This window comes from Chanodichthys erythropterus, chromosome 4, assembly GCF_024489055.1.
Source record: "Chanodichthys erythropterus isolate Z2021 chromosome 4, ASM2448905v1, whole genome shotgun sequence".
Classification (NCBI taxonomy): Eukaryota; Metazoa; Chordata; class Actinopteri; order Cypriniformes; family Xenocyprididae; genus Chanodichthys; species Chanodichthys erythropterus.
In genome coordinates, this window is record NC_090224.1 from 31,003,699 (window position 1) to 31,030,728 (window position 27,030).

The window sequence follows — 27,030 nt, forward strand, 5'->3', positions numbered from 1 at the left end:
ATACAAAAACCAAACAGAAAAATATATGACATATAGTGATATAAAATCAGAATAAGGGTACAGTTGTCAAATAAATACTGTAAAGCTTGATTTTGTAAAGTATTCGAGTTTGTAAAGTATATTATTAAACTTACATCCCTTATGAAAATTAACCATGGTTTTCTAATAGTAAAACCATGTTTTTTGGCAGATTGACTACCATTTGTATAACCACAACAAAACCATAGTTAAAGGATAGTCTCATTTTCCAACTCCCCTCGAGTTAAACAGTTGAGTTTTACCGCTTTCGAATCTATTCAGCCGATCTCCGGGTCTGGCGGTACCACTTTTAGCATAGCTTAGCATAGTTCATTGAATCTGATTAGACCGTTAGCATCTCGCTCAATAATGACCAAGGAATATCGATATTTTTCCTATTTAAAACTTGACTCTTCTAATATCATTGCGCCTGCTGCACGGCATGGTACGGGAGCAAAGTTCCTTGATTATTACGCCAGAATGAGAGTAGCCATATCGGCCTAGAAAATCGAAAATTACTCTTTGGTCATTTTTGAGCAAGATTCTAACGGTCTAATCAGATTCAATAAACTATGCTAAGCTATGCTAAAAGTGGTACCGCCAGACCCCGAGAACTGTTCAGAAATATAAGTAAAATAAAGCATTTTTCATTCCCTTTAGAATATTCAGTGAAGCAAAACAGTTTTGAGAGAGGTCTTAAAATTGAAATTTTTTATTAATAAATAAATAAATATTTGTAGGCTATCACAAATTTCATATTCCACTTTTGAATAATAAAGACCCTTTATTCTATAGACTTTGATAATAAGATTGTTTTTGTATAAAACTTTATTATCATAATACTACTCATATTATTTCAAACATATAAAGATAAGGCATATTCCAGTCAGCTATGACTAAAATAATATGTTACTATTTCGAAAACAGCCACGGGTCCTCAGTTCTAGCCGAGTTGAAGGACTCGAGAACCGCTCGGACAGTGGACGACTCGTTCAGACTGATTTTGTGAACAGCTTCAAATCACTGAAAAGATCCGACTCAACAGAATGATTCGAACGAATCGGACGTCCCTACAGAGGAGAGGGGCTCCACAGGGAGAAATACAGTCGGCGTATTAATGGAAAGTGAACAGGTTGGCGTGTCCGCCCTATAAGTTGAGGACTGTCCGAGTGAATTCGCTTTTAATCAATGGCGTTTCAAGTCCAACGTGTATGATTGACGCATCCGTACAGATGCTGGCCGCTTTGGTCGCGCCGGGGGAAGTAGAGGTTTTGACATCGTTAGATTTGTTGTTATTATAATCAGCTGACCGGTGCTGAAATCGCTCCGTTTGCTGTTTTCTAGAAAGCGGTGACAGCGATGAGCGCTTGTCAGGACAAAACGTCTTTGAGTTGTTCGGAAAGCAGGGAAAATGTCAGCGGCAGTGGCTGGGGAAGGATGGATGATGCGTGTACGTCCTGCTTTAACGAACCCACGGGCGATGCGATTCACGGCGGGATGAATGCGGTGCAGTCGGGCATAGACGGACATCTGCCGCTGCCCCGAGGCCAACGCGAACTGGTGCTAGGCCTGGTGGAAGAGGGTTTCGCCGGCTATCATGGCCGTCTCGGTTCTGATCCGGACTCAGATTATCTCGACATACCCGGCGACCCGAACTACAGCGAAAGCGACGGGAACGTCGCCACAAAAAAACGCAACCGCTCCAACAGCTCCCGGCACCGCGGGGAAGTTGTAACGGAACTCGGACCCGAAGAGGTGCGCTGGTTCTACAAAGAGGACAAGAGGACCTGGAAACCGTTTGTTGGACACGATTCTTTGAAAATCGAGTTGGCTTATCGCAAATTCTGCGAACTTAACCCAAACGAGGTCAAACGGAGGGATGCCAGTGAAGAAGCAGAGGATTTATTCGAGTCACCATCAGAATGTGAAGCACCGACGGTCCGGAGACAGTCGGCGGCGGTGGCAGCGGTACCCGAGAGTGCGGATGCTGGAGGCTCAACAGACGAGACGGAGCTGGATTCAGACAGCATCAACGTGGATGCAGTGTGTGTCCGTGGAGGACTCTACGAGGTGGACATCAAAGGGAAAGACTGTTATCCTGTATACTGGAACCGTGAGTACTTTTTTTTTTTTTTTTTTTACAAACTTATTTAATTAAAGAAAGCAAACATGATGCCATAATTCAAACCAATTTGTTATATGTTGTGTTTATAAAACAAAGAGATGTTTGGCCGAATGTTCATGTAGTTCTAATTTTACATACGACGATATTACATGCTACTTGAGGCTGTCAAGCTCCAAAAGCGCCATTAAAGTATTCTAAAAGTAATCTATATAATTCTTAAACACATCTTAGGATGTGTGAGAAACAACTGAAACGTTTTTGCCAAAAATCTCTGCAGCAGCTGTCAAATCTTATTTAAAGGGATAGTTCACCCTTATGTTGTTCCAAACTTCTTTCATTCATCTTCGGCACAAAAATTAAAGGGATAGTTCACCCAAAAATGAAAATTTGATGTTTATCTGCTTACCCCCAGGGCATCCAAGATGTAGAGGACTTTTTTTCTTCAGTCAAACGCAAATTATGATTTTTAACTACAACCGCTGCCGTCTGTCAGTCAAATAATTGCAGTGATTGGGAACTTGAACAATAAGAGTCGAAAAAACTTCCATAGACAAATCCAAATTAAACCCTGCGGCTCGTGACGACACATTAATGTCCTAAGACACGAAACGATCGGTTTGTGCGAGAAACCGAACAGTATTTATATAATTTTTTACCTCTAATACACCACTATGTCCAACTTCGTTCAGCTTCCGGCTAGTGAGGTCTGATCGCGCTCTGACAACGGAAGTGATGTCTCGCGCTCATTGAAGTATATGGGCGAGACGTCACTTCCGTCATCACAACGCGTTTTTTGACCTCACTAACAGGAAGCTGAACGAAGTTGGACATAGTGGTGTATTAGAGGTAAAAATTATATAAATACTGTTCGGTTTCTCGCACAAACCGATCGTTTCGTGTCTTAGGACATTAATGTGTCGTCACGAGCCGCAGGGTTTAATTTGGATTTGTCTATGGAAGTTTTTTCGACTCTTATTGTTCAAGTTCCCAATCACTGCTATTATTTGACTGACAGACGGCAGCGGTTGCAGTTAAAAATCATAATTTGTGATCGACTGAAGAAAAAAAGTCACCTACATCTTGGATGCACTGGGGGTAAGCAGATAAACATCAAATTTTCATTTTTGGGTGAACTATCCCTTTAAGATCTTTTTGATGAAATCTGAGACCATTCTGTCCCTCCATAGACACAACTGACACTTTGAAACCTCAAAAAGTTCACAAAGAGATTGTAAAACTAATCCATTTTTTTAGGCTTTACATTGACATAAACATTGATCAACACACATCAGTTGTGGTAAACAGAAGCTCAAACATGTTTGCTTGACGCATCCGAGAACAAGTGAGGTTCATTCTCGTTTGTTACACAGCATGTTTGAGCTTCCAGAAGAGGTTTGTTCTTGCACGTCAAGCAGTTTCTGTTTAGCTTCTGTTTATGTTCACTGATTAATGTTTGTGTGAATAAAAGGCTAAATTAAATCTGTTCATCATAAAAAGTGATTGAGTCTCTAAAGAAAATTTAGAATAAACTACTCAATTCATATGGATTAGTTTTATCTCTATGTTTTGAAACGTCAAAATTACGTAATGTTGGATGGCCAAAGTAATCATTAGCCTTAAGGGTTTGGAGTGACGTGAGGGTAATTAATGACAGAATTATCATTTTTGGGTGAACCCTGTAATTACCCTCATGTTCCCAACCCGTAAGACTTTCGTTCATCTTTGGAACACAAATGAAGATTTTTAAATGAAATCTGAGAGCTTTCTGTCCCTCCATAGACATGCATAGCCACAGCCTATGCATCTCAAGCACCAGAAAGATAGTAAAGACATTAAAGTAATCCATGTGACTCCAGTGGTTTGACCTCAATTTTATGAAGCAGTGCAAGTGCTTTGTTTGTGCATAAAAAAAAAAAAAAATGTTTAACTCTTTATTTAAAAAGTATTAATCTCCAATGCTCATTCATAAAAGCACCACAATGCATGTGTGTTGTGTTGATGCAAGAGATTAATATTTTGTAAATGAAGTGGTAAGTTATGTTTTTTTTTTGCGCAAACAAAGCACTCGCGTCTCTATAAAATTGAGGTTAAACCACTGGAGTCAAATGGATTACTTTAACGATGTCTTTGCTACCTTTCTGGGCCTTGACAGTTAGGGCTGCACGATTAATCGCATGCTATTCTCACGCGCATTTCGTCAGTAAAGCCGGTTCCCTGATTACCGCTAAATTGCCATCACCTGTTTTTAAACGAAGCGCCTTTTAATAGACAGAGCCGTAGTTCACAGACAAGCCATGCAATATCGCGTTCATTATCGCAGGCGATTCATCTGCGTTATGAACGCGATATTGCGTGGCTTTTCAGTGATCTACGGCTCTGTCTATTAAATGCTGCTCCATTTGAAAGCAGGTGATGGCGATTTAGCGGTAATCAGGGAACCGGCTTTACTGACGAAATGCGCGTGAGAATAGCATGCGATTAATCGTGCAGCCCTATTGACAGTGGTAGTTGCGTAGGCGGTCAATGGAGGACAGAATGCTCTCAGATTTCATCAAAAAGATCTTAATTTGTGTTCTGAAGATGAACGAAAGTCTTACAGGTTTGCAACAACATGAGGGTGAGTTATTAATGACAGAATTTTCATTTTTGGGTGAACTAACCCTTTAAGAATATTCAAATTTGACCATGGAAGATGAAATGACGTCAATGTTTGAATGTGGCTTTCAGCGAAAAACACATTACAGTCTAATCCTAAAACAAAGCTAAAATTCATCGAACCAGGGTAAATGTGACGCACCTTCAGACTACGGCTGGTCGATATGGCAAAAAAAAAAAAAAAATCATGATAAATACAATTTTTACATATCAGTCGATATTGATAATTATCACGATAAATGTCAAATCATTATTTTTTTCCAGTTTAAATGCATTTGACACTAACCTGAGTTGACAGTAGTAGTAGCTTTAGATGGAATACAGAGGTAAATTTATGTTGATTAAAGCTGCTGTCCCCGATTTTTGGCCCTCTAGCGTTTAATAAACAGAACTGCACGCGTCTTGCGGAGGAACATTCTAGCCGGAGCTACTTTTCTCTGTGTATGTCTATGGCGAGTCATGCAGTTACTGTGATACACTGCGGCGGGTCCTACCAGTCGGGTCTGAAATAGTCTGAATATAAACACTTATTATAAGTGTACCATAATGATTCAAGATAAGGCAAAAACACGGTTTGGAAAATGAATTCATGTCGTATATTCTCATTATATAATTTTTGTAAATATTTAACACAAAAAAGTGCAGCTTTAACAAAAACAGCAACATCTGAAAAAAATGTAACACGCTCATTTTTATATGGTAAAATACAAATATTCTGACTGTTTGAGTTTTATAAAAAATTAACAGTGGGTCTTCCATAGTAGCATACATTTAGTGTGTTTTGTTTTAAAATGAAAGCAATCCTCGTCTACACTGGCATTTCCACAGCGTTTCAGCAATGATCTCTGTCTACACTACACAAACAAAGACACATGTCACATGACTGTTCAGGCACATTGGTCATGCACGTAGAAGTGTAAACATTTGCCTCTTGCACATGTAGGTAACTGCAGTATTAAAAAAAATGCAGAGTTTAACTGCACATTGGCTGCTAAAAATGACAACAAAGGCCAGCAAAGACTGCAGTTCAGTCTCCATGTTATCGTTTACACGGTCATTTTCAACTTAAAAAGGGCTCTGCAGTGTTTTCGAAAAGTCTCAGTTTTTGAGGGTCGAAAACGCTGGAGTAGTGTAAAAGACAACCGTAAACATAGCAAAGGTTATGTTTGGTGATCAAAGACTCACAATTTTACCATACAACAACAACAATCCTTTAGGATCCCAGATATTTGTCTCAGATTGCAAAACTGTGACCAAAAACATACAGTGTGCTTAAGTCAGATGAATTGTTGCTTCAGGACAACAATTCGGACTGCTTGTCTTTACAGAACAGGACCACATCCCGGTCATGAGAGGCCAGTGGTTCACGGACGGTACCTGGTTGCCTCTGGAGGAAGAGGACAGTGACCTCATTGAACTGGAGCACCTGGCCCGTTTCCGAGGCCAGCAGATGAAAGACACCTTTGACACGGAAGCGGTGGCCACCACAGTGGACAGCAAAGATGGTAATAGCTCACTGAACCAATAGGACTCAGGGTTAGGGAGGCTTTGTACTAGGGGTCAAGCACACAAAAAAGATCGACTTAAAATTGAAGCTTAGTTCAGCTGATCCAGAGGCGCAGTCATGAATGAGCTACAACCCAACCCAGACATCCTGTTTGTCTCCTAACACACATTTGAACTAAGTTGAACTCTGGTAACTTGTATACTACTAAAGGGGGATCAATTTTCAGTTTGGTTTGTGAGTACTCAAAACGACCCTTAATTGAATTTATCTGATCTAGTTAGACATGAAGATTACTTAACAGTAGGGTAATTTGAAACAGACCTGTTTGACTTCTGCCCTTAATTCACTCAGCCATTCACAGTCTGAAACTCAGCCGGAGCCACGTGGACTGGCACAGCGTGGATGAAGTGTACCTTTACAGCGATGCCACCACCTCTAAGATCGCACGAACTGTCACTCAGAAACTGGGATTCTCAAAAGGTTTGTAAAAACCCTTGATTAGTAAGTACATTCTCAGTGGTGTAGTTTAATTAAAGACCACATGAAATGGCACGATGACTTCAGTGTTCTGTTATGTTTAGTATTTTCTGTTAAAACTGGTAGTTTGGGAAGGAAATACTGAAGGCCCAATTTTTTAAATAGGTGAAATAGTTTGAAATAACTTGAAATAACCTACTAGCATACTATTTACTCTTACTATTTGCTACTTGCTAGACAAATGCTGTGGGAGCAACCTGCGTTTGATTGGACAAAAATCTGTGCACAGCATGAGTCATCAATATTTTTGGTCTGTTTTCCCAGAAGAGAGAGACAGTAACTTTCAATTCATGGATCTGCTTAATGTACATTATTAGAGTACATTAGCATACAGATGATTTCAAAACAAATAGACACGGACTAAAAGCCAAAATAAAAGCATTTTAAATTTCATGTGATCTTTAATGGTTTTGTACCATCGATTCAAGGAAGTATATTATGTATTAAAGCTGCAGTAGGTAACTTTTGTAAAAATTTATTTTTTACATATTTATTAAACCTGTCATTATGTCCTGACAGTAGAATATGAGACAGATAATCTGTGAAAAAATCAAGCTCCTCTGGCTCCTCCCAGTGGTCCTATTGCCATTTGCAGAAATACACCGCTCCCGGTAAGAACCAACCAATCAGAGTCAGGAGGAGTGTCTTAGCAGTGTCAATCAAGCTCGTGTGCACGCTGATCATACTCCTGTCATGCACAGCCATAGTGCACAGCGTGTACAGGCATTCAAATTCAAGATTACCGGTGTGCAGCAGCTTTGCTTATGGCGGACAAACAATCCAGTTTCGTACGTATAATACCCCATAAAGTGCGTATCTTATGCACGCGAAAAACTCATTTTGCCGTATATATTCTACGAGATTACAAACTCGTACTATTGATACGCATTTTCGTGTCATCGGGCTCTATTAAAGGTACAATTTGTGATATTTTTTTCCGCTAGAGGTCGCTAGAAGCCTATTCAAAACAAAGGCGTAGTTAGATGACGCTAAGTTTTAGAGCGGAAACTTGGGACATGTGGTCTCCATCTCAACGGACGGTGCAAAAGAATAGTGATTGGAGTCTGGAAGAACTCATGTTCGTGGATGCGATTATTAACGTTACTGTAGTATGAAGCAGAGCAGGGCCGAGTGTTGCGGGAGCTGAACGAGGAGCTGGAGCGATTGATCAACACGCCTCACGAGCAGCGGGACTTTTATTATGACACAGTCGCCGGCGCCGCTTCCGCTTTTCCGGTCATGAGTTTACGGGAGCTGTCCTTGTCGACAGAACCAGCGGCAGATGGTAAACAGTAATTATGTTCCATAAATAAGTAACACAATCCACCATAAAACGTACAAGAAGTAAATAAGGAACTGCTTGAAGCAAGCTAGTGGTTTGCTGGACGCTAGACGCTACTTCCGCATTTGTCCACGTGACTGTTGTCATGTGGTTTCTACGTCAGTAAAGGCGGTAACAAAGGTAACTGCGTCATTGACAGGCGACTGCACTGCCCCGTGTCACTGTTTAGAATGGGAATTTTCTCATGATTTACAAGTAGTTGAAAAAATTTGAGATATTGTTTGTAATCAGCTGGACAAAATATATAACACTAGCCTAGTGGTTTTTGGATATTTTACTGCAAAAATTTTACATATTGTACCTTTAAGTCATGACTCATGATATGCAGTTATAAGAGTTTTTCAAGCGAGAATGTGCTGGTTTAAAGCTCAAATTTGTGGTTAATTGATAAAGATAGCGTCTTTCTGACAATTTGATCTGACGTTGTCGGAGTTTTGAGAGAGTATGGGAAGGCCATAGTCAATGTAAATCATATTGTTGATGTTTTGTCCGTATCAGTGAATGTGCTATAACTGTTTAAATCCGCCGTCATCGGTCCTGCTTGCTTACTAGCCTGCGGTTTCACGGCAGGCTCCGTTGTGATGGGGGAGGAGCTTTGGAGGGAGGGCTGTAGCGCAGCAGAGAGCAAGGGGGAGTGACCTGTGAGTTGTGCTTGTTCAAATTTTCAGGCTAAGTCAACGTTTTCTAAAAACTCCCTACTGCAGCTTTAACTTGATGTGGAATAGTCTAAACCTTGTGAAAAATGAGTACACTTCAAAACTTTTAATTTGACATTATTACAAAGGGCACATTTTTAAAGTCTCTTAAAAGTATACTTAAAGGGATAGTTCACCCAAAAATGAAAATTCTGTCATCATTTACTCACCCCCAAGTTGTTCCAAATCTGTATCAATTTCTTTGTTCTGCTGAACACAAAGGAAGATATTTTGAAGAAAGTTTGTAACCAGGCTGCTTTGGGGCACCAATGACTTCCATAGTAGGGAAGAAAAATACTATGGAAGTCAATGGTACCGCAGAACTGTTCAATGTTCAACAGAACTGTATGAATTTCTTTCTTCTGCTGAACACACACACACACAAAAAAGATTTTTTGAAGAATGTTTAAACAGTTGATGGGCCCCATTGACTTACAATAGTATGGAAAACAAATACAATGGAAGTCAATAGAGTCTGTCAACAGTTTGGTTACTGACATTCTTCAAAATATCTTCTTTTGTGTTCAGCAGAAGAAAGGGATTTAAACAGGTTTGGAACAACTTGAGGGTGAGTAAATGATGACAGACTTTTCATTTGTTGGTGAACTATCCCTTTAAAGGGTTAGTTCACCCAAAAATTAAAATGATGTCATTAATGACTCACCCTCATGTCGTTCCAAACCCGTTCATCTTCAGAACACAGTTTAAGATATTTTAGATTTAGTCCGAGAGCTTTCTGTCCCTCCATTGAAAGTGTATGTACGGTATACTGTCCATGTCCAGAAAGGTAATAAAAACATCATCAAAGTAGTCCATGTGACATCAGTGGGTTATTTAGAAGTTTTTGAAGCATCTAAAATACATTTTGGTCCAAAAATAACAAAAACTACGACTTTATTCAGCATTGTCTTCTCTTCCGGAATCCTTTCCATTGAATTGATTCCATTGAATTGATTCCATTAAATCCTTTCATCTGCCGGTGTTGGTAATGCACTTTTACGTCATTGTTTTTGGTGATTAGGACATCCGCGAAATGCACACTTACGCACCATTTTAAAAAATATAGCAATACTGCGTCTCCCTCAGACTGTAAACGAAGCTTGAGCGCACCGGATAACACGTCAGCAGCGCCACTGCGGAGTCGTGAACCCGGATTGACAACAGACCCGGAAGAGAATACAATGCTGAATAAAGTCGTAGTTTTTGTTATTTTTGGACCAAAATGTATTTTCAATGCTTCAAAAACTTCTAACTAACCCACTGATGTCACATGGACTACTTTGATTATGTTTTTATTACCTTTCTGGACATGGACAGTCTACCGTACATACATTTTCAATGGAGGGACAGAAAGCTCTCGGAATAAATCTAAAATATCTTAAACTGTGTTCTGAAGATAAACGGAGGTCTTACGGGTTTGGAACGACATGAGGGTGAGTCATTAATGACATAACCTAACCCTTTAAAGGGATAGTTCACCAACAAATAAAAAGTCTGTCATCATTTACTCACCCTCAAGTTGTTCCAAACCTGTATAAATCCCTGTCGTTCCACACCCGTAAGACCTTCGTTCATCTTCAGAACACAAATTAAGATATTTTTGATAAAATCTGATGGCTCAGTGAGGCCTGCATTGCCAGCAAGACAATTAACACTTTCAGATGCCCAGAAAGCTACTAAAGACATATTTAAAACAGTTCATCTGACTACAGTGGTTCTACCTTAATATTATAAAGCGACGAGAAAAAAACCCCAAAATAACGACTTTTCAACAATATCTAGTGATGGCCGATTTCAAAACGACGCTTCATGAAGCTTCGAAGCTTTACAAATGTTTTTACGGATCACTTATCAAACTGCCAAAGTTACATGAACTATTGAAACACTTGTGACGTAACAAAGCATTGTTTACTGAAATCACATGACTTTGGCACTCTGAACCACTGATTAGAAACAAAAGATTTGTAAAGCTTCGAAGCAGTGTTTTCAAATCAGCCATCACTAGATATTGTTGAAAAGTCATTATTTTGTTTCTTTGGCACACAAAAAGTATTCTCGTCGCTTCATAACATTAAGGTTGAACCATTGTAGTCATGACTACAAAACATGAACTGTTTTGTATATGTTTTTAGTAGCTTTCTGGGCATCTGAAAGTGTTAATTGTCTTGCTGGCAATGCAGGCCTCACTGAGCCATTGGATTTCATCAAAAATATTTGTGTTCTGAAGATGAACGAAGGTCTTAAGGGTGTGGAACGACATGAGGGTGAGGAATTAATGACAGAATTTTCATTTTTGGGTGAACTAAAGCCATTGTTAAAACTAAAGATAAAATAAAGTGCTTGGTTGTCAGTGTATCATGTCTGGTTAGCCTCCAGCAGTGGGACACGTCTCCACCGAGGTTACGTGGAGGAGGCGGCTCCAGAGGACACGCCACCTGAAACAACGCACATAGTCTTTGTGGTACATGGGATTGGCCAAAAGATGGATCAGGGGCGGATCATTAGAAATACAAGCATGTAAGTCCACCAATCACACAGCTGAGTCTGCACAAAACATCTAGTCCTGAAACTAACTGATGAATTTCATTGATGATTAGGATGCGTGATGCTGCCCGCAAGATGGAGGAGAAGCACTTTTCTGACCGAACAAATGAACATGTTGAGTTCCTTCCTGTGGAATGGCGATCTAAACTTGCCCTTGATGGAGGTATTGCCTGTGGAAAATGATAAAAAATATAAACTACATTATGTTTGAAAAGTATTATCAGTGATAGATGTGATTATGGTTTATTTATGATTTTCAGACACCGTGGACTCCATTACTCCAGACAAAGTGCGAGGTCTGAGAGACATGTTGAACAGCAGTGCAATGGACATTATGTACTACACAAGCCCTTTATACAGGGATGAGGTAATATACAGCTACAATCCTCCACTCTTTCATTCATTTTGCTCTTTTTTTTCAACTCTCTAATCCATAATAAACAAGACAGGATTTTTAAAGCATCATATTCGTGCTCCTGATGTGGAAGCTACTGTATACTTAAATTATGCATGATTATGCTAAAATACTTTATTTTTACAAATTTATTGCAGCATCACATGCATTATTTTTTAAGAAGGTATTCCCATGTGAAAAAAAAAACAGTACATATCAGCATACTTTTAAAAAGAGCCTTTATTACGGAAATAAAAAAGAAAATACTTAAGTGCGAACTGACTGTAATGATTTCTGACACTTAGGGCCAGATTTACAAACAGCTTGCGCCAACTCAAACCCTCTTTTGGCATTAAAAGAACTACTGTCAGGATTTACTAAAATTAGCACTGAAAAGGCGCAGTTATTTTTGCAGCTGACCTTATTGCATACGCATTTGTAGGAATTTCCCTTTCAAATGCAAAATTTATTGGAGGAGAGTATTTAAATGAATCATGCAAGATGATTTACTAAGGTTTTCACTAGTCAATATACTGGTATTTGCGCCATTATTTACTTCCCTTAAAAAAAAGCATGTCTTAAACCATTGCGTTGATCAATATGGAAATGATCCAGCTGTGTCTGTGTTCTTTGATTTGCGCGTCACCAGTAGATCATTTGCAGATCTTTCCACTCTTTTTTGGAATTGTGCTCTCACTCTAGTTTGCCCTGTTTAGTAAATCTGGCCCTTAATTGCATATTAATTGTAATTAAAATGTATTATTGTTTAAATAGAGTGCATCTTTTTATGTAATTTTATAATTCTATTGTCTTTTGAAATATGGCTAAAGATACTGCTGAATGTACTAAAATATACTTTAATGTAATTTTTTTGAGACTTGTATGTCATGTATTTAAATATACTTGTAATTACACATTTGTAATCGTTAGTGCCTGCAACCCTTCCAGCCGTGACTTATTCACGATACAGCACTAGCCTCGAGTACCTTATTGCTTTTATAAAACGGTTGCCACACAATACAAATATTAAAGCCAAAAACATTTATTAATGCAACTTTCATGAAGTAAACTTTCACTAAAAGCCTTCCTTCCACCAGAGAAAATAGTCCCTGACCGTGAACAGCAACAGAAGTTACATTATTACGCCATTAGATGGCGGCAAAGACTGTCTTATGAGTGTGTCAGTCAGTAGCGAAGACTTTTACATTGAAAAGACTGAATTGTTGTGAACACGGAACAAGACGCAACTGAATGCTTTGACTAGTGCTGTCAGTAACGGGAAAACCCCTTAGCTGTTAAAAGGACAAGATAATACATCGGACATTTAAACAGATTTTTTATTATGAACATTGGACTGACCTGAAGGAAAATGCTAAATCTGAATGCAGGTAATAAACTCGTTCACTCAATCTCTTTCTCACAACACTCTTCTACATAATAGACCTTGTGTAGCCCCGCCCCTTTTTAGCGCTGCGCTCTTTGTCTTTTGACTTCCGGCTTGTATTCCCACAGCGATCTTATGTATTTATAAATAAACTGCTCATTTTAAAATCTTACCGTTCTACTGACATTTGTTAAGACACCTGCTTTAAACATTACAATGCTCATGATAACTTTTGTTAACTCTACAACACGTAAATCCACTTCAAAACAATGATTTAAAATTTAATTTAATAAAACTTTTAATTTGACATTATTACAAAGTATTCTTTCTTTTTAATAGTGCACTTAAGTGTGCTAATAAACATAATCATGAAAGTTTACTCTCTTGAAGTTGTTGGGGATAAACAGTTTCAGGACCCTTTGACCAGATATGTCGAATGAAAGACCAGGATTCAGAGATGCAATCAACTGAAGAAATATTACTGAAGAATAGTTTGCATTTTCATCAGCAGAAGCCAGCTTCAGGTCTCACAAGGAGTTTGTAGGCCGCTCTGCGTACATTCACATTTCCATAATAATTATACTCTAACAGAGTCAACTAACTACGTCATTACTTCAGATTGAATGATTCTGATTGGCTAAGGAAAATAGACAAATTTGGTAATCTTCCGCACATGGACAGATAGTCAGAAGCATATCTCCCTTCGTCACGATGTTGACGAGGGGACCCTGGATTTAGGTACTGGATGTCCTTTTGGGGTCATGACATGGCGTCTGCTGGTCTCAAGCAGAGTGCCAGTTGTCCACCAGTACAAAAGACCTGCACAGAACACTTAGCGCATATACACAGATACACACGTTTCACAGCTTTTTCAAGGTTAAAGTTGATCTGAGCTCTGCTCTGAGCAAGAAACGTTCACAAAACACACTGATAACATGATCTTTTCTCTCAGTGAGAGGTACAAAATTATTTTCTAGTGTTTGAAAAGCAAAAGAAATGCTTTAACATACGTTGATAAAGTAATTCAAATAATTTAACAGAAAGATTAATAACTTAGATGATATATATTGAAGCGGCAGTGGATTCCAGAATCCTCTTCTTCTAAGTACACTTAAATATTTATGTGTGCTATGTATTTTATGTTTATTAGAGTATTTTTACATAATTACTGAATTTTCCATGCACTTCACATTAGTGCTGTTTTTATTTGACTATGTAGACCATTCCAAATATGTCACTTATTAAGTTCCATTTCAGAATGCATGCTAATTTAGAAGGCAGCTGCCTATATAGGCAGTAGAAAGCCAGGCAGCTGACTAGGTTTGGGAGCAGAGCTCTCTCATGTAAAATCTGACTAAATGTCCCACTCATACACAGACACACACTCTGCCCCAATCTTTTCTTGTGCACAAATCAAGTGTCACACTTGTTCATTTCACGCTGTCTGCACTTGCATCCTCAGATCACCCGGGGTCTGACCAATGAGTTGAACCGACTCTACATGCTCTTCTGTGAGCGCAACCCAGAATTTGCAGAGAAAGGAAAGGTGTCCATCGTCTCCCACTCGCTCGGCTGTGTCATCACCTTCGACATCATGACAGGGTGGGACCCTGTGCGCTTTGTTCATAAAGAGGTGGTAGATGCCATGGAGGCTGATGTCAGCAGACAAGAGCGACAGCTACTGGAGGATCTTCGTATCACATGCTTAAGGTTTATGACTAATTATAGTTACACTCTACACTCACATTAAATGAAGTAAAAGATATAAGCAACCATGCAGAACACTCTAGCATAGTGGTGCCTGCAGGATTTCTACATGCAAAAACAAGACTAAAAAGTTCAAAAATTCAGTATGTGCTCATTAAAAATGAAACTCTGCTAATGTCTAGTATTTATGTAACTGCTTTTATAAGATTTGAGGCTAAATGATCAGTGACAACAACGGCAGAAAAACAGCACGGGCGGAGACCAAAACTCTTTCAGTGTGTGTATTTTCTTAAAGTCACATCTCAAAAAGTAGCCTTTTGTTTAATTTGTTTGTAGGTGAATATCCACTTCACCCAGTGTTTTCTCACAGTATCTCAATACTGTCTGTTTTACTGACTGAGAAACTGCTTCAGATGATTTAGTGACACAGCGGATGCGAATTGATTCAGACTGTTTTACAAACCTGTTTGGTCAACTTAATGAAAAAAAGAACCAATTCAAAAGATTGATTCACAAATGCCTGGCTTCGCTGGGTCATTCGACAGAAGTACAGGACATTTAACTGTTGAAATATCCGCAGGGAACAAGCACTCATGGTATGCACAGTATGTACAGCTGCAGGCATCTGTAGGATAGCAAAATGCTAACAACTACTCAGAACACCCTTGTATGACACTAAAAACCTCTCAGCAATAACCTTTCCGAAGACATGCTAACCACCACTTAAAACACTTTAGCAAACACATTAACAATCAGCCAGAACACTCTAGCAACAGGCTAACATCCACCCAGAACACACTAGCAAGAACAACCACTCAAGCCTCCTCCGGAGGTCGCATTTGTCGGCCGCTCAGAACACAGTAGCTACATGCTAACATCCACCCAGAACACACTAAGAAGATACCAACAGCTACTCAAAACATGGTAGGTACATGCTAACATCCACCAGAACACACTAGCAAGACACCAACAACCACTCAGAACACAGTAGCTACATGCTAACATCCACCCAGAACACACTAACAAGACACCAACAACCACTCAGAACACAGTAGCTACATGCTAACATCCACCCAGAACACACTAACAAGACACCAACAACCACTTAGAACACAGTATCTACATGCTAACAACCACCCAGAACATACTAGTAAGACACCAACAACTACTTAGAACACAGTATCTACATGCTAACAACCACCCAGAACACACTAGCAAGACACCAACAACCACTCAGAACACAGTAGCAACATGCTAACAACCACTCAGAACACAGTAGCTACATGCTAACATCCACTCAGAACACACTATCAAGACACCAACAACCACTTAGAACACAGTAGCTACATGCTAACATCCACCCAGAACACACTATCAAGACACCAACAACCACGTAGAACATAGTAGCTACATGCTAACAACCATCCAGAACACACTATCAAGACACCAACAACCACTCAGAACACAGTAGCTACATGCTAACGTCCACCCAGAACACACTAACAAGATACCAACAACCACTCAGAACACAGTAGCTACATGTTAATGTCCACCCAGAACACACTAACAAGACAACAACAACCACTCAGAACACAGTAGCTACATGTTAATGTCCACCCAGAACACACTAGCAAGACATCAACAACCACTCAGAAAACAGTAGCTACATGCTAACATCCACCCAGAACACACTATCAAGACACCAACAACCACATAGAACACAGTAGCTACATGCTAACAACCATCCAGAACACACTATCAAGACTCCAACAACCACTTAGAACACAGTAGCTACATGCTAACGTCCACCCAGAACACACTAGCAAGACAACAACCACTCAGAACACAGTAGCTACATGTTAACATCCACCCAGAACACACTATCAAGACACCAACAACCACTAAGAACACAGTAGCTACATGCTAACAAGCATCCAGAACACACTAACAAGGCACCAACAACCACTCAGAACACAGTAGCTACATGCTAACATCCACCCATAACACACTAGCAAGACACCAACAACCACTCAGAACACAGTAGCTACATGCTAACGTCCACCCAGAACACACTATCAAGACACCAACAACCACCCAGAACACACTATAAAGACACCAACAACCATTCAGAACATGGTAGCTACATGCTAACATCCACTCAGAACACACTAGCAAGATACCAACAACCACTCAAAACACAGTAGCTACATGCTAACATCCACCCAGAACACACTAACAAGACACCAACAACCATTCAGAACACGGTAGCTACATGCTAACACCCACCCAGAACACACTAACAAGACACCAACAACCACCCAGAACACACTAACAAGATACCAACAACCATTCAGAACATGGTAGCTACATGCTAACATCCACTCAGAACACACTAGCAAGATACCAACAACCACTCAAAACACAGTAGCTACATGCTAACATCCACCCAGAACACACTAACAAGACACCAACAACCATTCAGAACACGGTAGCTACATGCTAACACCCACCCAGAACACACTAACAAGATATTAACAACCATTCAGAACATGGTAGCTACATGCTAACATCCACCCAGAACACACTAGCAAGATACCAACAACCACTCAAAACACAGTAGCTACATGCTAACGTCCACCCAGAACACACTAACAAGACACCAACAGCCACTCAAAACACAGTAGCTACATGCTAACAACCACCCAGGACACACTATCAAGACACCAACAACCATTCAGAACACAGTAGCTAAATGCTAACAACCACCCAGGACACACTAGCAAGACACCAACAACCATTCAGAACACGGTAGCTACATGCTAACATCCACCCAGAACACACTGACAATGCACAAACAATCAGCAACAACATAGCCACTACATAGCAACATACTAATATCAACTCAGAGCAAAAGGCTTGTCAACTCTTGCCCTTAAAATCCACTTTCCTTCAGAGTTTAGCTCCAACCCTAATCACAACCACCTGCCTGTAGCTTTCTTGTAATTCTAATTCATTCAAAAGCTTAGGTAGCTGACTTGTTGCCTCGCTGACTTCACAGGAAGCATTTTCACACAAAGGTACCTCACGAAACTGATTTCGGACAGGCTTGAGGCAGCATAACGGTTTAATGTTCTACAGCAAAATTGAAAGCTAAGCAAATATTTAATTACTACAATACTAATTTCTCAGTAGAAATTACATCAAAAGTGATAAAAAAAAAATTATCAAAAAATTATTGATCAAAAATGTAGATCAAAACAAAAAAAAATTACGCACAAATTGACAACAAAATGCATCAGACAGCATCTTTTTTTTTTTTTTTTTTTTTTTTCCTTTCCAACTGTCATGGAATGGAATGCACAGGATTGTGGGATATCAAAGGGATTCTTCAAAAATTGATAATTTGAAGGTATCCCAGAAGGCAGGAAGTAAATCTAACATTGGATTTGGAAGTGCCTTGATGCTTTCCTACCTTCTAATGCACCATCAGAAGGCAGTATTTTCTGCTTTCAGACGCAGCACATGATTAGCTTGTCCAGGTGTGTTTGTTGGTTGGTGCTAAACTCTGCAGGAAAGTGGACCTTGTGGGCCAGAGTTGTCCAGCCCTACCTTAGCAGCTGTGTAATGATGTATAATAACCATGCATCCTTGCATTGTGGCCGTCATTTTTGCACAGGCTATCACCACTCTTGTTTTCTTCAGAAAAAGTAAAAGTCTAGTCATTTCGGCTGTAGGATACACTACAATTTTACAATCTTTTCCTGTTAGTTCTTAATGTATTATTCATTTGTTCGGTTGCCAGTTGCATTGATTTTACTGCTCTCATGTTGTTTCTGATGCATTCAAAGGGTGATGTATTATTTAAAGGTTTTTAGTTTTGTGTCCACTCTACTCCATAATGACAATCCCTCTGTTAATCTGGTGTGTGTACTGTTCCTCTCCAAAAAAATAATTTAATATTCATTTGCAGAATGAGGGATTTGGAAGATAAGCTTCAGCATGTCCAAACCTCATCCTCAAGACCCTCTCCAGCCCTCAAATTCAAGGTATGTTAGTAATACCTTTCTCTTCTCCTTCCCACCATCTGGTTGTGTAAGTTTCATGTAATAAACCATGTGATTTGGGGTTGTAGGTGGAGAATTTCTTCTGCATGGGATCTCCTCTGGCTGTGTTCTTGGCTTTGCGAGGTGTCCGTCCTGGAAACAACGCAACGCAGGACCACATCCTACCCAAATCCATCTGCCAGCGGCTTTTCAACATCTTCCATCCCACTGATCCTGTAGTGAGTGTGATTGTTATTAGAGTGTAAATATAGCATCAGATTTCTAATTACAGGTCCATTTATATTATGAGCCGATTTCAAAACTTAGAATTAAAACGATTGGTAACACTTTACAATAAGGTTTCATTTCATCAGTTAACATGAACTAACAATGAACAATTCTTCTGCAGCATTTATTAATCTTAGTTAATGTTAATTTTGACATTTACTAATACATTTTTTAAAGTGCTAAAAGGTTACTAATTGTTTTTTTGGAGGTCTCCCACAACAGATTTACATGCGTCAAATTAAAAATAACACTTCAGTTATTATACATTGCATATCACCTCATTTCTCAAAGAGTCCGAAAATGGTTCACTCAAATATTCAGTGTCTCTGTTGTGATTGGTCTACTCTGCTCTGATTGGTCAGATGGCTAAGGCTGTTATGATTGGTGTACACTGCTCTGATTGGTCAGATGGCCCAGTCTGTTGTGATTGATCTACTCTGCTATGATTGGTCAGACGGCCCAGTCTGTTGTGATTGATCTACTCTGCTATGATTGGTCAGACGGCCCAGTCTGTTGTGATTAGGGATGTGCAATATGGACAAAATAATCATATTGCAAATCTTTTTTTTTTTTTTTTTTTATGAATATTGCAATTGCGATTTTATTTGCGATTTTGGCTATTGTTTTTGCTTTTTCAAATATGCTACATTCTAAATGTATTCAGTGCACAAGAAGTGCATAACAAAACATTTCACAACTATGTAACATAGTTTTAACAGCTTGATAAACAGAGATGGCATCTTTTGTTATCTTTCGTTTGTATTAGTCTTCGGAAGCAGTCTTTACTGACGATGTACGTAGGCACCATGTCTTTGCATATATGTTAGGTGATCAGTAATTTCTTTGTGCCGTTTTGAACCTTTCTCATAAGGTGTGATGCTTGAAAATGCTTGAATGACGGATGCTTGTTCAGTCGGTTCAGGTTGGCTTTGAGGTGGGCTTTTGTTAGTTTCAGTGGACTTTGTCACATGCATTGATCATACAGTTTTTTATGGCGCTGTTTTAAGTGTTGGAACAGGTTTGTTGTATTGCCCCATTTCGTTGCAATAATCTCATAGGTCTTGCAAATCACCTTGCTCGCTGACAGCTCGCTGTTACCTTGCTCCTCTCTCCTGAATCCAAAATACTCCAAAATATTCTGAATTAAAATATAAAAAAAATAAATAAATGAATAAATAAAATTGCAGTGTCATGTGATTTCGAAATTGCATGTGCTCAAATCTACTCTGCTATGATTGGTCAGATGGCCCAGTCTGTTGTGATTGCTCTACTTTGCTCTTTTGAAGTGCATACAAAGTGAATTTGCAGCGCTGAAAACAGCGTCTTCTCGACACGTTGACAGCACAAACTGAACTTTTTTTCGCAGGCAGCTAATGAAAACAATAGGCTATGGCATTATGCAAATGTAACAGGAAGTGAAACTGGAATTACTGATGACTCGTTTTGGCAGTTTAGAATTGTTTAATTGTTTTAGGAGACAACTTTATTTGTTGTGCACTGTGATCTTTAAAACTTTGCAGATCTTTTACATTCACAAGCAGCTATATTACACACTGCATGAAAGGTAATATTAAAAAAAAAAACATAATAGGGGCACTTTAAAATATGAAGTTGTATCTATTAACGTTAGTGCACTGTGAAATAATACAAACAAGCAATGAACAATTGTATTTTTAAATGCTTTAAAAATATACCGCTTATAGTTAGTTCATGTTAACACATTAACTAATGTTAAGAAATGAAACTTGTAAACTGTTACAAAATGATTTTATAAATTGTATCATTAATACAAAATTGTAGCATTAAAATAAATGTAATCATATTAGTATTTAGATCTAATCTGTTAAAATGGTCCATAATTTTATATAATTCTATAATTCTAATTAATAATATAAATATAATTCTAATAAATTATAATAGTACTTTGTAAGATGTTTCTAAAGAATCGATGTACATGTCCACAAAATCATGACCAAAAAAAAAATTAAAATAAAATAAAAACTGTATGAAAAATACCTGTAGTTCTTAATAGTACTTAAAGGTGTATAATATCCAAATATCAGTCAGAAATATGAATAACAATCTAAATCAAATGGTTTCTTGCAGGCATACAGATTGGAGCCTCTCATCCTGAAGCATTACAGTAATATATCACCTGTCCAGATTCACTGGTGAGTAAAATGATACCGTAGCTAAATTAATTTTTTTTTTCTCAAAAAAATCAGAAAATATTTGAAGTATTTAAAAAAATGTCTGTTTTTCTATAACTTACAGTGCATTGTGTCTGTGATTTCGACTTTGTATCTCACAGTGAGATTTCATATCTCACAATGGGGCTTTGTTTCGTACTTTAAACTGTATCTCACAATTACCCTTTTATTTTAGGTACAACACCAGCAGCCCCACACCGTATGACCAGATCCGTCCCACTCTACTGAATCCATCAAAGGAAAGTACTTCTGTGTCTGATACGGAGAGCCTCCCGAGCCCTTGCACCTCCCCTCCACAGCCCCGCAGACACTACGGCGAGTCTATCACCAACCTGGGCAAGGCCAGCATCATGGGTGAGATGGAGATCATTAAAGAAGGCTGGAAATGTAAAACGCTTGCAGGGAGTGCAGGATGTATAGTTTGTGATATAGGAGTAAGATTGCGGTTCCCAAATATTGAGATAATGACAGTCTGCCTTCAATTACTGAGCATCTGCAGTTTAAAGCTTTTGATTTGAGTGTGTAAAGCAATAAACAGAAACAACTCAGCAAAGAATCTGATCAATAGAAAGCAATTAGGAAGTGTCAGACACAGCTGGAGATTTGGAAATGCTCTTACCAATAATAAATCTTCAAGGTGTGTGTGTGTTTGCTGAACGTTAAAGAAGATATTTTGAAGAATGTCAGTAACCAAACAGTTGATGGGCCCATCAGTTGTTTGTTTACCCATATTCTTCAAAATACCTGCTTTTGTGTTCAGCAGAAGAAAAGTTTGGAAAGGTTATACAGGTTACAACGATAGATTTTTCTCTGTGCCATTATCGTTATAGTTGTGGGTGGACCCTGCTATTCTTTTATATGTAGAATGATTTTTAGAACTTTATCTTTATCGTTAAAGTTATCATCCTTGGTGTGAACATATGTGTGTATTTTTCACAGGAGCGGCAAGTATAGGTAAAGGCATTGGCGGTATCCTGTTCTCCAGATTTTCCCGCTCTAGTGGACAGGTGTGTGGTGTGGAGGAGGAGCCATCAGACTCTGAAGGTGGGGCATGTGAGAAAGGGGAAGAGGGCAGATCTGTGGAGTTAGACGATAAACCAGAGGAGAAGATAGAGGAGAAAATCGAGGAGAAGGCAGGAGACACCAGCATGTCACAATCAGCCTCTGTCATTATGGATAACTCCTCTTGTAAGCATCTTTACGTTTTTAAATTTGAATTTTTGCTTTATCAGAATAGAATGACTCTTGGTGACTTTTGTCGCATTAGTTATGTGAACACACAAAAAAAATCATGGTCATGATTCGGATATGTTAATAAAAAAAGTCACACTTGGCTCCTTGGTGGTCAAAAATTAATTGGAAATGAATGGGAAATACGAAAAAATACGAAAACTGACAATTCAGCCACTGTGCAGAAAAGAAGTGAACTGCAAAGAAGGGGTGACACTCTAAAATGTCAAGAGTGCAAAATAGACACATTCCCCACCCCCACACACATATATATGAACTAGTGCAACTTATAACACAGAGCAAGTTTTTGCGAATCAATAATTCAGCCACAAAGCAGTAAAAAAAGAGGTCACACAAGAGTACAAAACAGACACACCCACTCAAACACATAAACACAATACACTATTATATGCACAAATGAACTGGTGTGGCTCTAGCTATATGGTAAAATTGAGCCAAAAGACAAATAAGAGGTTGAAATCAGATCAGACCCAGATTCATTAAGCTGTGATAAAATATACCTGTTCATTTTTGTTAAATTTTTATTGAATTTTGATGTTATGTGTAACAAAATGTCCTCCTTTGTGTTTAGGTTTGACTGTAGTAAAATTAATGCAAAAATTGACACTTCAAAAAAATCAACATTTAAAAAAAAAAAGGAAAAAAATCTAAAGTTTGACAAAAAGTAGACTATGTGAATGCCCAAAAGACAGGTATAAATCCAAATCCACAACTTTTATTTTTGTCAAAAAACACTAGAGAATGTATAAGCTACGGAAGAGGATTAGGGCCAAGCAATAATAAAAAAATAAAACCATCTCGAGATTAAAGTTGTTAAATTTCGAGAAAAAAGTCGAGATAAAATGTTGAGAATAAAGTCATTAAATTACGAGAAAAAAGTAGTTAAATTATGAGAACAAATTCGTAATTTAACGACTTTTTTCTTGTAATTTAATGACTTTATTCTCATAATTTAATGAGTTTATTCTCAACATTTTATTTCAACTTTTTTCTCGAAATTTAACGACATTTTTCTCATAATTTAACAAATTTGTTCTCGTAATTTAATGACTTTTTCTCGTAATTTAATGACTTTATTCTCAACATTTTATCTCGACTTTTTTCTCGAAATTTAACGAGTTTTTTCTCGTAATTTAACAAGTTTATTCTCAACATTTTATCTCTACTTTTTTCTTGAAATTTAACATTTTTTCTCGGAATTTAACGAATTTATTCTCAACATTTTATTTTGACTTTTTTCTCGAAATTTAACAACTTTAATCTCGAGATGGTTTTATTTTTTTATTATTGCTTGGCCCTAATCCTCTTCCGTAGCTTATACATTCTCTAGTGTTTTTTGACAAAAATAAAAGTTGTGGATTTGGATTTATACCTGTCTTTTGGGCCCTAATCCTCTTCCGTAATAAGCCACTTTATATAGAACTGTATAGGAATCTAGTGGTTACACCATGGCATTACATAAGTTTTTCTTTTTTTATTCCCACCAGATGGCACTAATCCACCTTCAAAAATTGGATTTTAAATGCCTTGTCTCTATTTCAATGTGGAATACTGCTTTAATTTAAAAAATATATTTAAAAAAAAAAGTGTATTATTTTCAGTGAGGAAAAATAGCTAATATAAATTGCATAAATATTGCATAGTATCATAAAACACCCTCAAAATTTTAAATAATAATCAAAAAATATTATTAAACAAAAATATATTACATTGCATTGGTTTTCCTGAAAAAAAAAAAGTTACATTTCAAGTCTTCCGTCTCTTTTGAGCAAAGTGTGACCCCTAAACGAAGAGAACCAGACATGGGATGGCAGCAGTGCATAATTTACATTTGAATCTGAATGTAAACTGCTATTATAAGATATAAAGTCACAATTACGAAAAATGGTTGCACTTGCAAATCGCAATTGTTAGCTATAAAATCATATTGCAAGATATAGTCACAATTTGGAGAGATAAAGTCATAATTTGATTTATTGTGTGGTATAAAGTCAAATTGTTCAATATAAAATTACGAGAAACAAAGTCGCAGTCGTCAAGAAATAAAGTCACAGTTTGGAGATATTTTTTTACTCTGAGGTGGAAACGGCTTCCATAAGAGCTTCGATGATTGTTAAATTCATCCTTCTTTTTACTGTTTTGCAGTGGAGCTGGAGAAACGCATTGACTTTGAGCTGAGGGAGGGCCTGGTGGAGAGCCGCTATTGGTCAGCGGTGACGTCACACACGGCATATTGGTGCTCGCACGATGTGGCTCTGTTTCTGCTAACGTTCATGTACAGGCCAAATGAATCAAATGACATGGCAGAGGACAACCCTGAATCATAACACACAGACATATGAACTCTCACACTCTTGGTCACTCCCTTAATGTAGTTTAGCAGACCTTGTTCACTGTGCATCAGGGATCCTGTCCTTGCCTTGTTTTTCCTTAATTTAGAAGCACACCCATGGGAGAGACTTACTCTCTCCCCTACATCCCCGAACTAGGATTGTTCTTAACCTCAATGAAATGATGACAATGATCCTACTTGTTTCAGCTAGGACCATTCACACCTTGATGATTCCCAAAGCAGCGAACTCTTCATATTGACTGATGTGTATTAACTTAACTTGTGGTTGTGATAGTATGACTGAAAAGAATCTGCTGAATTGGAGGTTCACAATCAGAAGGGTTTTTTTGAGGAATACATATGATCTATTTCTTGGCCTAAAAATATAGTTTTGAAGATTTTTATAAATTAAGCATTATTCTTATGTGTTTACATTATTTAGATGATAAAATAACAATCTGAATTACTCCTGAAAGTGGCCAAATATTGAGTTGATAGTCGACGGGAGCAGTGCACACAGACCTGGTGGATTTATTCAGAGAGAATAACCATCAGTAAACACGCGGTTCACAACAAAATTACAATTCTGTCGCTTTTTTCCGTGCAATTACAATGAATGGAGACATGTTATTTTAGTATAATTGATATACCATTGTTGTATTTTCTGTTTTTGTTTAAATTTTAGTTAGTTTTAGTAATTTTATTGTTTGTTTTTTGTCATTTTTATACTTTTTTTAAAATGTCTAGATACAATTTTTTTTTGTTTTTTTGGTTAATTTAGTGCTTCGTTAAACTAAGTGAAAATGAGAATTCTTGCCTTTTTTATTATTTCCGTTATCTCTTATATTATTAAAGGGATAGTTCACCCAAAAATAAAATAAATGTCATAATTTAATCATCCTCATGTTGTTCCAAACCTATTTGAGTTTCTTTCTTCTGTTGAACACAAAAGAAGATATTTAAAAAAATGACGGTAACTAGATAGTTGACGGCACCCATTGACTTCGATAGTATTTTTTTTCCTACTATGGAAGTCAATGGGTGCCGTCAACTGTCTGCTTACCAACATTCTTCAAAATATTTTCTTTTGTGTTCAACAGAAGATAGAAAGTCAACTCAAGGAACAACATGAGGGTAAGTAATGACAAAATTAAAATTTTTGGGTGAACTATCCCTTTAAGCAACAAAACAATTTTTTTTAATGGTTTTAGTTTTAGCTAACGATAATAACTTTGATGAAGACTGAAGCTTTTAAGTTTCAAAAAGAACGCAAAGCACCATAAAGTTTCACAAAAGGGAAAATATTCCATGTCTTTTGGATTTAAGTCGTTATTCACTAAAAATGTTGACATATGTCTGAGCTCTTCTTTCCACAGTCATGATAGTTCGTGAGAGACGAGCCAATGTCTGATTAATGAACAAATCTTTATTTGAGTCAGATCTTGAGTCTGAATGATTCATTCACACATTATTCCTGAACTCAGTTGGCTGAATCATTGATCTAGTCACAGCGTTTTAGGAAAAGATTATCAGGGAATAACCACTTAAACTTTATTCTGGTTCTCAAAATTAAACAGATTCAGAAAAAAAAAAATATTTTATGGATTCAGAAGACTTCGAACATATTAACGAACAAAGTTTATGGACCTTTTGATACCATTCATTGTAATTACATGGAAAGATCGACCAGTACTTTCTTAAAGGATTAGTTCACTTCAGAATTAAAATGTCACCAAGATGTCTTTCATTCTTCAGTAGAAAAGAAATTAAGGTTTTTTGAGGAAAACATTCCAGGATTTTTCTCCATATAGTGGACTTCACTGGGGTTCAACGGGTTGAAGGTCCAAATTCAGTTTCAATGCAGCTTCAAAGGGTTCTACACGATCCCAGGCGCGGAATAAGTATTATCTAGTCAAATTGTACTTTTTAACCACAAATGCCCGTCTTGCACTAGCTCTGCGATGTGCCACGCATTACATCACGTTGGAAATGTCACGC

The 27,030-nt window shown here is 37.9% G+C and overlaps 1 protein-coding gene across 4 annotated transcripts; it reads left to right on the plus strand.

The window, feature by feature from the left end:
• The first annotated feature begins 1,078 nt into the window (after positions 1-1,078).
• Positions 1,079-25,979, plus strand: ddhd1b (DDHD domain containing 1b). 4 transcript variants are annotated; one of them, XM_067384739.1, is made up of 13 exons: positions 1,079-2,131; positions 6,097-6,303; positions 6,657-6,785; positions 11,231-11,396; positions 11,477-11,586; positions 11,684-11,790; positions 14,664-14,911; positions 18,879-18,954; positions 19,041-19,190; positions 21,346-21,410; positions 21,625-21,803; positions 22,389-22,637; positions 24,846-25,979. In XM_067384739.1, the coding sequence occupies exons 1-13, from the start codon at positions 1,378-1,380 to the stop codon at positions 25,025-25,027; spliced, it is 2,622 nt and encodes an 873-aa protein (XP_067240840.1). In that variant the 5' UTR covers positions 1,079-1,377; the 3' UTR covers positions 25,028-25,979. The 4 variants fall into 4 exon arrangements, with proteins under 4 accessions (XP_067240840.1, XP_067240841.1, XP_067240842.1 ...); XM_067384740.1 differs by having other exon boundaries at positions 11,249-11,396; XM_067384741.1 differs by having other exon boundaries at positions 6,127-6,303.
• Positions 25,980-27,030: the final 1,051 nt, after the last annotated feature.

What these genes read in the sequence shown, in the direction of transcription:
- ddhd1b (XM_067384739.1), top strand. Translation starts at nt 1,378, where the DNA reads ATGAGCGCTTGTCAGGACAAAACGTCTTTGAGTTGTTCGGAAAGCAGG. An exon ending in GCCCTTTATACAGGGATGAG is followed by an intron (nt 11,791 to 14,663) that starts GTAATATACAGC and finishes TTGCATCCTCAG; the next exon opens with ATCACCCGGGGTCTGACCAA. An exon ending in CTCCAGCCCTCAAATTCAAG is followed by an intron (nt 18,955 to 19,040) that starts GTATGTTAGTAA and finishes TTGGGGTTGTAG; the next exon opens with GTGGAGAATTTCTTCTGCAT.